We start from the raw sequence: 12,897 nt of genomic DNA on the forward strand, positions 1-12,897 counted from the left end.
CTACTTGATATTTGGTCAAAATTCAGTATGTTATTACTGTTGTTTTCACAATATGCAACCTGTATTTCAGCTTGAAAAATGTCATCAGAAACAATTGCCATTGTGAAGAATATTCCAATCATTGAAGTGTCAAACACAACCGACAGAGCTACTTCAAAATAATTCAAAGGGAAGCCGGCACTAATAAAACTGAAGCTGAATTGGTGTTCACTGACCCGCCAAAGAGTGTACAGCGGTTAAAGCTGATGCTGTTTATTACCAGGGATTTTTTTCTCTTTGGTATTTCAGTATTTACAGTACAGGGGAATGGGGACTTTGTGAAGTATGAGCTGTCCTAACCCTAACCCTAACCCATCCTCCCACCCCAGGACCATTACTATATTGTTATTATTAGAAAGTGAAATCAGCAAATCCAATTAAAGAATTTCAAATTATAAATATGGAAGCATAACAATATGCATGTGTCTGTCAAAGTTTTAAATTAAAGCCAACATGAGGTAGTGCTCAACATTAACATTTAGTACCCTATTTATTAAATTATTCTTAATATGGGTTTTCAAAATGTCGATATTCAAATTTATTTATGTACATGCAAGTGACAGTGAATATTCCATTACTGTTCTGTATTTAGATACATACAGAGTAGTAATAGTGATTTGCCACATCTTATCTGAAATACTGATGTTCTGGACACTGCTCATCTTATTCTAACCTTTTACTGTGTTTGCAGCATTGAATTTTAAGTAATATAAGTTTGCAGTGCATGTCTGTAAACACAACATTTTTCATTATATCATTGTATATCAACAGTTTGGGACTTTTATCAGAAAACTTTTAAAACCTTTTCTCTATGGGAAGTCAAGACAAATGTCATTTGATGTTATACAGCCCATTACTGAAACAGATGATAACATTCATGAATACCATCCATAGACAGACAATTGTACAGTACTTGTATCTATAGTAAGCAGACTCTGCACTCTAGTCGAAACTATACCCATGAGCAATTGAAGAAAGAGCCAAATGATGATTAAAATAATACAAAGTTAGCTGTATTGTTAATTATGATAATAATGCACTCACAATTATCAGCATTATGGCCTCATTTGGAAGGCAGAAATGGCAGTACTGCCAGTGCTGCCTGCCAGGAAGAAGGTAGGTTTCAAAAGCACCTGTTTTCTGATAATTCTAAATAAAAAGGGTGTTTTGGAATGTCTTTTCACCAACTGAATGGCCTAAAGTGGGGGTGGTGATACAACACTGAGGGTGTTAGCATGTGTGGTGGGTTGCCCCGTCCCTGTACATATTTTTGTGTTTTATGTTTTATGAGGGGTGTGTATGTATTGGTGCACGGGGTATAATGTGGGCTATGTAGCACAAGTGATTTCAAATATATATTTGTATTTAGGCACAGGGATTGCACAATTATTTTACATGCAGAAAAATGTATATCAGTATTTGGGCACAGGGAGTGCACAAAGTAGTTTGCAGATTGAATGACTGATTAGCAATCGAGTCTCGGCACAGCTGCATAAAATAGTGAGTGTTTCACAGGGTTTGGGTGTTTGCAGTAGAGAATGGGAGAGAGAGGAGAAATAATTTAAAGCCAAAGGAATAAGAATTGTTACTTGTGTGGGGGTTATCTGCATTATACTTGTTTGGGTTCATCCACCGTTTGTTTGTTTTGGCCAGCGTGCCTTTGTTTTGGCCAGTGTTTTGTGTTTTGTTAAATATTTTTATTTATTTTTAAATTATATTCCAGCACTGTCTGTCTGTGTAGTTCCTGGCCTGTCGTCACCACAAAGCCATCTTGCAACACAATGGTAATCAACGTTTGCCACAAAAGCATATATGTGTCAGTGGGATTTGTATGTTTTCTGTTCTGTTTTGTTCTGTGCCCTTTAGAAATTCAATATCAGATAGAGCATCAAGAATGAACTAATTTTAGGCAAGAGCTGTGTTAAATGAGATTGCAGAGTCAAAAGAATTCAAGAGAAAGTTTATCCGCCATAGCTGTTTAAAAGTTGATAAGCTGGTTTTACTCTGCCTCATATATGTTGTTGAAAGCCCTGGGAAAATCTAAAAAGTATTATTTTTTAGATGTATCTTGGCTTAAAAAATGGTACCAAAATGACGTTTTATAAATAAAAATGTACCGGCACATACAATAACAGTTAAACACATTACACAAAAATCAAAACATATAATAAAAATTTGATCATAATACTTTAATTTAACCTTGAAAGATAAAATGTCAATTCTAGGTGTTAACTGAATACTGCTTGGTCCTGTCACTCAGTGTAACGAAGGTGTGACAGGCCACGTATTTATTGAATATTGAAGGATAGTTCATCTACAATTGAGTATTTCATAAACAGGTACTTTTAATATTCTACTCTTAATGTAATGGGTAGTACGATGCACTGTTGTGAGTCTGATCCCTGTCAGTAAGATAAGGGTAAAAGCCAAATCAACCCAGCAGAAGGGCCTAACTATTGCACTTTTATAAACTATTATTGGAAAACTAAGTGCTCTGATTGGTTGTTAGTGATCACATGAGTGTTTTTTTTTTTTTTTCACAATTCTGCACTGCCATGTGATTAAGATCTACAGGCCTTAGATATTCAGTTTTTTATATGTATAATTATACATAAGTCTGACAATATCAGAAAATAAACATTTTATAGAATTTTATACATTTTAAATGTTAGTCAAACATTTGGATGTTATTTTTTTTTTGTTAGTACTAAATATAGCTGATCAGCAGTTTCTAAGCTGGGGTAGAATGTGGTTGCGTTGAACCTTAACAACAAGGAATTGTGTATGAAAAAATCCTAAACAAAAAACAAGTAGGTTCATATTCTAAAGTCAGTGTGAGCAATATTCAGGTAAACACCAGTGCAGTGGTTGCAGCCATCAGTATGTATTAAAAGGCAGTAAACAGTATGACTATAGGAGTGACACCCAGCACACAAGCACATCTCCCTACCCCTCTGGGTGAGTTCACCTGATACGCTGATCCCGAGAGTCTACAGGTGAGAACAAACAAAGGCTTGGCGTTTAAAATCTAAAAGTGCAGAGTGTCATTATTCTAGAGACACAATCAATTCAAACATCACATTTACATTTCAATGCATATAAAAGATACAAGGAAACATTTTACAGAAAGCCAATACATTCAAGCTGCAGTACATGTAAATACATTTGCTTATCTACAGAACTTAATGAACCATTAATTTAGCAGTAAGCAGTTCTTCAAGGCAATTTGTAGTCTCACCAGCCAAAGTATAGAGACTATTTTGCACTGCAGGATACACACAATACAATTTAAAGTTTAAAATCTAGTGGGGTTACTGGGCGCACTAACACAATCCAGGGTGTGTCGTTCACTTTTTCCTCCAAATTACTGTTTTCCTCCAATTTACTTCATATTTACAAACCATTCTATCCAAGGTAGCATTCCCTTTACACTATGCCTCTTGAGGTGCATTGTCTTTGTTCACAAAACAACCATGTAATGTATAGTTTACTACTGGAGAAAGCATACATTTTCTTCCACACCACAAATACCATGAATCTAGCACATTATATTACTTGAGAAGTAAAAAAAAAAAAAAACTATTGAATTAAGCTTTAGATTTTGGAAAACTTTAGGAATAGAGTGTTTACTTTAGGAATGGGGTGTCCTGTCACTTGTATTTCAACTTGTATTTGACAAGTTGAAATGGTTAAGCTGCCACAATGTCAGAGCGGTAACTACCTTCTCACCCACACACAATTCTAGAAGTGACAGTAGCAGTGTTTTATTTTAGTGCATGTGGATTTTTCGAAATTTTGAGACCTTGACCTGTATTTATAAAGGAAATGTTTTGGACTGCATTGTAATCGCTGTCATTCTGATGGTTTATGAATTCAGGGAAAAGAATTCTGGAGTTTATTTCATTGTTCTATGTATGTGTAAGCACACACATAACATTCTGAGACAGCCTAGGTGGGCTTGTCCCGACGGAACATCTCGCTATAAAAGAGAGCGGCTGACACCCCCCCGGGCTGATGAGCCTGAGCATGACTAGGTAACAAAGCCGCTGACCAATGTGTGTGGAACCAGGGTCATGGCTGTGAATAAAGAATTGCTTTTTAGTTTAGTTGAGTATACTTAGTAGTGTGTAAGGGGGGAACTCCCTGTACAGTGGGAGCAGCACTCAGCTGTTATAATGGCAACCTTGATTTGAAGTTGTGTTTTGTTTTTGCATTTTTGTATTCTCTTTTTCATTTTACATCCCTGGTAGTGTCACAGGGTTTTTTTTTTTTTTTTTTTTTTTTTTTTCCAAATAAATACTGGATGCCTACAAGGCATTTCACTCTCTGTGTCCCTCTCTCCTGTTCTGTCAGCGGATACCCATGACCCCCCTTTCACAACCACTATTGAGTGTCTTAAAATGATAGTTGAAGTACTGAGGCAATTAATTTTTTAGTAATGTTTTATTCAGGTCATCTATAGCTTCTGTGATGAATCCCTTCTAGTCAAGACATCCTGGGGCTCGATCACCACTTTTATGTGGGTGTGCCAAAAGAATCCCTAATTATATTTTATTGCGGTTTGCGCACTTTTATTATTTACAGGCATGTACAAATCAAAACAAACAAAAACTCCCTTGGAGCACATACTAACACGTTTTTTTTTTTCTTTTATACAAAACCCAAACTGAAGGCATCGAAGGCTAATTCCTTTTACCTTGAAAAACCCAAAACATATCTTTCAAATAATACCTTTCTTATAATACCTTTATGAACGTGTGCTCAGATGAATAGGTGATGCAGGTGCTCTAACAACGACAGTCACAAAGTTACGGTTCAAAACAGTTCTTTATTTTTCCTCTTTTTCTCTGTTTGAGACCGTGAAATAATAATGTTGACACTACCCAACAATGGATATTGTCAGCGTTTAAACCATGGGGTTCAGTCACGAAATAATAATTAACAAAACAAAACAACACACAACACAGACATGGTCACTTCTCCTGACCGTGTGTGCTCTGAGTGCAGGTCCGGTGTCAGGTAATTTGCAGTGACAGTGGTGCAGTGTAGTCCGGGCTTAATGCTGGCCTGTAGCGACAGCTCCAGTATTGTGTTAGCCGTCCATCAGTGACAAACACAGACAGTGTCTCATAACCACATCAAAGGAACAGATTACATTGTCATATCCCCAGTTATACCCTTAGTCATGCCCACTGCTATAGCTAGTTCAGTATGTCTCCTCCAATCTATGACTGACACATTGCGTACCACTTTAGGGTCGATGCACCCCTTTCCTAGCTGTCTGTCTTCCGACTGAATGAACTGCCAGTCAGATTAGTTCAAGGCACTCTGTTCCTGTTAAACAGCTCCCTCACAGATCGGGGGGGGGGGGGGGGGGGGGGGGGTTTGTTGATTGTTGACTAAGTTTAATTATCCTTATAATACCTTCCTTTTGTTTTCAAACACCATGCACCCTTTCCCTAGCAGTCTCTGTTCACATTGCTCTTCAGTCTTTCCTAACCTCCCCTCCTCTCTTTCACTTCTCAAACACCCTCAGTTTAATTTACACCATGCTTAACTAGCTACACCTGTCCAATTGTTTGGAAACTTTCCATGTGGGTTCCAAAATGGCCCCCAGCAACCACTTACAACAGTCCTAAAACCCCAAGTTATAGTAGCGCACGTACACCCCATCACACTACACAGAGCTGCATTTTTCTCCTGCACCCTACTCATTGTGGTTTGCCACTGCAATGCTCAATAATTATATAACAGTTTAGAGTTACTGCACACTGTAACCTGTCCTATTTAGAGTCCTGTCTTTCAGTGTTTCCTTTGGGCTCTCGGTAAAAACTCATAGTTCCCAGGGGTAGTTTTTCCGGAGACAGTTTGTAACATGTGATGGGTTAACTTTATAATATAAATGGATTTTTGTGTTTGTATTAACAGAATATATGTCTGAGGCTATAAAGTCCCCCAGGCCTCCTCACATGAAATTAATGAGAAAAAAAAATGTAAGGCCAAGATCTGCTCATGATAAAATACAGATTAAACCCATCAATAAATATTAATAAAATCATTTCTAGACTAACTATGTTTTACGTGCTTAGTTAGGCCCAGCAGATATTTAATACAAAGCCTGGATAGCATAGACGCTTAACTCATTATACATTAGCTTTGCAGTATCTGAATTACTAAAATGTGGTTGTTGCACATGACTGCTTTTTCAATGAAACTAAAATTGGCTCTGCTGTGAGACCTGTTCATATAAAATTCTCTGTAAGTCGTCCCCCCCCCCCCAAAAAAAAAATCTGTATTCTGTGCTGCAACTCATTGTTGATCTCAAATCCTGTTGTATAAACTGCTTCCTTTGGAATCAAGTTTGCCATAAGTTTCAATATCTTTCATTGTGAAAATTATTTTTTAGATACTTTCATTTGTAAAGTATGAGTTAAAAAGTCTTGCCTTTACTTGTTTCATTTCCATCTTGTTATAACAACTATGATGGTGTGACAGAATGTGAGTGGTGTGGTAATAACAGCAGTTTCGGAATCCAAGGCGTCCTTGTTTATTAACAAATTATCAGTCAAGTTGCCCCTCTACCAGCGGTGATATCGGGGGGTACATGGCGGGTTTACAGTCCCAAACAATATAGAAAACAATCCCACACAGGTAATTCACGGTGCATAGAACTGTGATCTCCAAACCGGGATGCAGTGTGCGTCTTTGTGCAGTGCAGTGAGGGTAGTGCTCAGGGATTTGTGCGGCGTCCCCTTTGTACTACCAAACTCCTCCCTGTGATCAGCCCGGCGCCATGGTCTATGCAATTGCTGCCTGTCCCGCAGCCATCTAAAAGGGGCATGGTCCGTGACAAGAGAGAAGGAACATCACAATAAGTAATAGTGAAGAGCGTGTGTAGCCCAATGGATGGCCAAACACTATTTCTCAATAACAGAGTACTTTATTTCCCTAGGAGCCATTTTTTTTGCTCATGTAAATAATATTGTGTTCTACTTTTTGGGACAGGACCGCCCCTAGACCAATATCAATATGAAATCTTGTGAAATGAAAGCTGTTGCCTGGCATAGTTTCCTCTTAATCATATCATAGGCCCCCTAACATTACCCTATCCACTTAACAAATTTTGGAGCAGTCATCTTGGTGAGATCCTGCAGGGGGTTAACTATGGTGGAGTACTCAGGGGTAAAGCAATGATAATAGCCTGCTAACTCCAGTAGTGATCTCACCTGAGACTTGATTTTCAGGATCGCCATTTCCACCAAATCCTGGACTTTAGAGGTGACCGGCTTTACCCGACCATTACCAGTGATGTAGCTGAGATATTTGGTCTCTTGTTTGACAAATGCACACTTGCCCAGATTAGCTGTCAGCCCCGCCTCCCTTAGAGACTGTAGGATGGCCGAAAGTCTAATAATATGCCCTCTCCGGGTTGAGCTAAAAATCGAAATTTGATGGGGTCCAGAAACCTGGTTCATCAGTCTCTGAAAGGTGGCCAGGGCCCCATGCAGTCCAAACGGTATGGTCTGGAAATAGAACAGGCCATGTGGGGTAGAGAAAGCAGTTTGCCAGTATCCCTTCATCAGATCAAGTCAAGATCAACCGCACCTTTCCTGGTTGGTCGATGAGTTTGTCTGCTCAGGGCATAGGTACACGCATTAAACCTGGAAAAAGCATTCGCCTAACAAAAGTCCACACAGAACCAAGTGGAGCCATCCTTTTTAGGCAAAATCACTCCGGGAAGGCTGAATGACCCAGCTCAAGTATATCCCCTGCCTCCTTGCTTGCGGGATCCCTGCAGCTTTCTGGGATCCGGTAGGGTCTCTCTCTGACCTTGACGCCTTCTGGAGTAATAGGAGCATGTTTAATAACATTTTGTTCTACTAGTATGTTGGAAAAAAACATCACAAAACCTTTTCACAAACTTTTGGAGCTCACACTTCTGATCAGGAAGTAACTGTTCCCCCATCTGAATGTTATCTGTTGCTGGTGAATTGACAATGGGACCAAAATCCACTTCTATACTGTCATTAGCTATAAACAGGGCCTCTCTGTTACATTTGCACTTATTTTCAGTGATCAGGTTGTCTAGGGTCATTAGGTTGGGAAGAAGTTTAGCCCAATGTTTCTGCTCTTGGCTGACAAACCGCTTCAGCATCTGTTTCAACATCTTATTAAAGCATTCCACCAGTCCGTCCTTCTGCAGATGACAAACGAAGGTCCTAATGGACCAAATTTGCAACAATTTATACAGTTTATTTAAACATTTGGACATGAAGCTAGTACCTTTATCAGTCAGGATTTCTTTGGAGATCCCTACTCTCGCTATGATCAGGACTAACTATTTTTCAATTGCTCTTAATGGTGCTGCCTTTGGATATCCAGCACTATCATATAGTCTAGCACTACTAAAATATAAATATATCCAGAGTCAGACAAACTCAGTGAGCCCACTATGTCTATTGCAATTCTCTCAAAGGGGACATTAGCCAAGGGCAGTGGGACCAGTGGGGCCAGGGAAACCCGCCCGGCGCTACTTGTTGACATTCCGGGCACTCCGCCACATATCTCGCCACCTCAATGTACGCTCCCATCCAATAAAATTGAGCCAATAGTTGTTCCTGAGTCTTTATGCTACCTAGATGTTCCGAACAAGGGACATCATGAGCCAACAGCATGATCTCACTTCGAAAAGACTGGGAAACGGGCAGTTGCTTTACAGTCTGACATGTGACCAAGGCTTGGGATACTCTATATAGTAAATGCCCAACAATAATGTGGTGAGGAAGTTAGCCAGTGAAGAACCCAGAATTTCAGGATATCAAGCTGGCCTATTGTAGCTTCAGCACTAGCGGTCTCAGTAACCTGCCTCCTTTCCCTGGCATTTGTTAGACATTGACGATTCTCCCACCAAAACCCAACCTTGTCTCATTGACATTCCCTCACATTTTTAAACACTTCGCTGTCTTTTTGCAAAACCAGGAGTGGAACAAATCATGTTGCAACGGGAACATTTTACTAATTGTCTCCCCCGCTACCCTAATGGTTTTAGAGAATCACAGAGGGTATGTGTCTGCTTTGCCTTAATGGTAATGGTTCCATACTGATTCCTTTATCCTCCACTACTTGTTACAGTAATGGCTTGTCTCTTCATCACACCATCCCTTCTCACCGTTTATTTTGGGAGCTAAATATGTTACATAATTGCAAGCTTACATTTTGTTGTTGCTGAAAGCTGTGTGTTTTTTAGATTAAATTGGAAAATGTGGGTGTTGTTGCCATGTAAATCAGTTATAGTAAATGGTGATAATAGATTTAGAAGAATGGATACTGTTTTTTAGATTAACTATGATATACAAACATTAGCTTTCAAGACCTTAAAGATCTGTTCTTCAGGTATAAGAGGAAATGTAAAGAAACAGGTGTATAATTTAGAGTCATGTATTTACTTAAATACAAAACATCAACCTACATTCTTCTTTTATAACACCCACATGCTTCTGTACTGTAAGTTCATATTTGTGTTCATGTATTGTATGTACTGGGGCTACTGCATGTGTGCTGGATGATTTAAATGAACAGGAGCTCACTGGTTCACATTCTGGTTGCTCTGAGTTGTTCTTGACAGAGGGCCCAGAGGGATTTATGCATTAGTCTTTGTGATCCCTTGGGGTGGGGGATGGAAAACCGCCTTGGTTTAGTTCATCACTTTTCAGCAACCCCAAATAGAAACTCCCAAAATTTTGGCCTCCAGAGTCCAGTAGATTATCCTTAGGTTTGGTGGGTGAAAATAATTCACTAGCTCAAAAGTGGGAGAGGGTTGCAGTGGTGAAGCAATATTCAACATTCAAATAGTATAAAAATCAACTGGATTTAGCTTTTTGAATACAGTTTAGCGAAGACTTCCCTGACACCTTTTTTTAATCAACACATTTTGCCATGAATATGATTTATACTATTTGCAGAGGAAGATGTTTTATTATTCTGCAACCCTCTCTTCAGGAACATAATAAGCATATGTATTTTGCAATGGATTTATAAAGAACAATTATCTCAATGAAAGCATAGAGTGAATAGAGCGGTTAAAGCCAATGCTGTTTATTACCAAGGATTTTTTAAATCTTCAGTATTTCAGTATTTACGCACAGGGGATGGGGTCTTTGTGAAGTATGAGCTGTCTTTAATGCAAGGTTATGAACTGCAATGAAATTAAATATTCAGCAGAATGTTTTATCTATAGTCTTCTTGTCTAATAGTTATGAAAGGTGTCATATTATTTTGAATGTTGCTGTGCATGTCAAGGATAATGTCTGGGTTTATTACCATTTTTCTACATAGACATATGACTTTTTATTTCCTAAAACACATTCTGTAAAACCATGACATTGTTTAATTAATGTGCTAGATTGCATTAAATACATCCCCACACTATCTGCTTAATGCAATTGAAGCCCTGAATTAAAGTACAGTCACAGTTAGGCACAGTTTACATTTCACCAAGATATATATATATTTTTAGATTGGTCAGGCTGCAGCCTTGTTTCTTTTTTATTTTAGCCATTGATATAAACATTACCATGTGGAAAACTTCCCATCCTGCCCAATTACTTGATTGAACCCTGCCCTCAAAAATTGTTGTGGTCAGTTTTGAGAGGGAGAAAGCATAGCTGGATTTTAACCACTTGACTTTGCGGGCTAGAATTGAACGGTAGAATTAATGACAGACAATCATTATTATTCTGACAATTTATTTTTTATTTGGCAGGATTATAATGATGAGATACGCCAAGAGCAGCTAAGGGAACTCTCATATCTGAATGGCTCTGAAGACTCTAGCCGAGGGAGAGGAGTTCGTGGACGGGGCATTCGGCTCCCTTCTACAGTTTCTGCAAGGTGATGCACTGAAAGGTTCAAGCCCTAATTATGAACCATAAATTATTCACAGTTCCATGCATTATCAAAAAATATTTTTAAAGTAATACAACAACGTTAATTGTGAATGTCACTCGTTAGTACCCATTGTAATAAGTTCAGTAAAAAATCTGCTCCCTTGTGGTGATTTTCTCATACCAAGTAGAAATTCCTAAATCCTCTAGGCATGCAAACTGCTGTCTGCAGAGTACTAACTTCAGTGTGAGTCATCTTAGACTGAGGATCAAACTCAAGACCTCCTTAGCCACAGGAAAATCAATTCACGTTCAGGTCTTTTAATCCATCAATATTATTTGGGTTCTTGAATATACTTTTCATTTATGTGTGTATGAGACAGAATGATTCTTGGTGATAAATCTCCCTCCCGACCTGTGAGGTTGCAGTATAAAGGGAACAGAGTGCCCTGGACTGGGTGGCCTGACAACTCATTCCCAGGGTTAGGTAGAAGTCGGCCACGTAGAAAGGGTGCACAGCTGCAGTAGATTAAGTCATTGCTCCAGAGGGAAAGCGATGTGGCAACCGCAGATTGGAAGAGAAACGATTGCACTCGCTAACCAAGCGGACGTAACTGAAGGTACAGATAGGGGGCGTGGCTAGGTAATCTGTTCCTTCGTTTATGGTTAAAAGAAAGCTAAAGGACAAGCCAAATGTAATCATGAGTGTTTAGTGTTTGTTTGTTTTGTCGAGTCTAATTGTACAGTTTGTTATTTATTAGACAAAGAACATGATCCAGAGCTGTTGCTTAAGGCGAGCACAAACCCGGACAACACTGTACTATTGTTCATGGATTCATTTTATATTCACCATTTGCACGTTAGCACATACTGTGGACTTGTGATCATGTGTGTGTCTTGTGTGTTTTAATAACTGTGTTTATTATTTTGGGACTGTAACCCGTATTTAAACAATGCAATAGACATTGCTGTGTATTGCCTGGGATTATTATTTGCGGTCACAAAAAGGTCATACCAGGATGAAATAGGACTAATATACCAATTCAGTACTGTCACTCAATTCTTCAGCTAACAACAATGTTAGTTTACTTCATTTATTTATTTATTTAATCGGGAGATTTACCCATTGAGACCGAGACCTCATTTCCAGGGGGGTCCTGGAAAACAATAACAAGACAATTACAAAGTACAACCAACACAGAATAAAAACATGTGTGGTTCAAACTTCATCAGCAGCATACAGTGATCAAAGACTATAATAAATAAAACATATCTATTTGTTAATGTGGACTGAAGGAGAAGCATTGGCAAGAGGTTCTTAGCAATTCCCAAATACAGTCTTTAAACCAGAGAAAGAAAGATTATCAGATTTCATCTTCATACAATGATGTAAACAATTCTGCATCTTCAGGGGTTGATATGCAAAGATAATTCTCCCATACATGTTCGAACCCTTGCAAAAGCTAGTCCTTTCTGCCAGAGTACACAAAGGAAGTAACACGCCTTAAAATCCTTAAACACAAAATGATACCAATGAAAAAGCCTCCAGGGAGAGCCAGCCTAGTTTTATGTACTTATGACAATTATGTTGCAAAGGTGAACACTCTAGAACACGTCTGCAACATGAATTATACATCTAATTTATGTTTGCTTACAAACAAACTGGTAAATATAATCACCATAATCCCTTACAAAATTAAAAAAAGAAATCATTCTGAAAGTAGAATTTCTTGAGACACTGTCAGAAATAGACAAGCTGTGACAAATGTATTACACAACCCCTTCTTTCTTCAAACAAAGATGAGCAAAGATTTCCATATGCAAAACCACCCTGACAATAATTCCTTACATTTACAGCAGCCATTCAAAAACAAGAATGGACAGCTGTTAAAATGATATATTATCCATGTGTGGATTAGTGTCACAGTGGAATAGCATGAATTGTTTCATTACGGCTTGTCTGTGCTTTAGCACC

General features: G+C 38.6%; 1 protein-coding gene across 1 annotated transcript in view; it reads left to right on the forward strand.

Moving 5' to 3' along the window:
* Positions 1–12,897, forward strand: part of khdrbs2 (KH domain containing, RNA binding, signal transduction associated 2) — a 109,941-nt gene that overhangs the window by 72,348 nt on the left and 24,696 nt on the right. The window contains exon 5 of the mRNA XM_041251538.1: positions 10,802–10,929. Within this exon, the coding sequence (XP_041107472.1) occupies positions 10,802–10,929 (128 nt within the window). The remainder of the gene's footprint in view (positions 1–10,801; positions 10,930–12,897) is intronic.

Source organism: Polyodon spathula, chromosome 6, assembly GCF_017654505.1.
Source record: "Polyodon spathula isolate WHYD16114869_AA chromosome 6, ASM1765450v1, whole genome shotgun sequence".
Taxonomy (NCBI): domain Eukaryota; kingdom Metazoa; phylum Chordata; class Actinopteri; order Acipenseriformes; family Polyodontidae; genus Polyodon; species Polyodon spathula.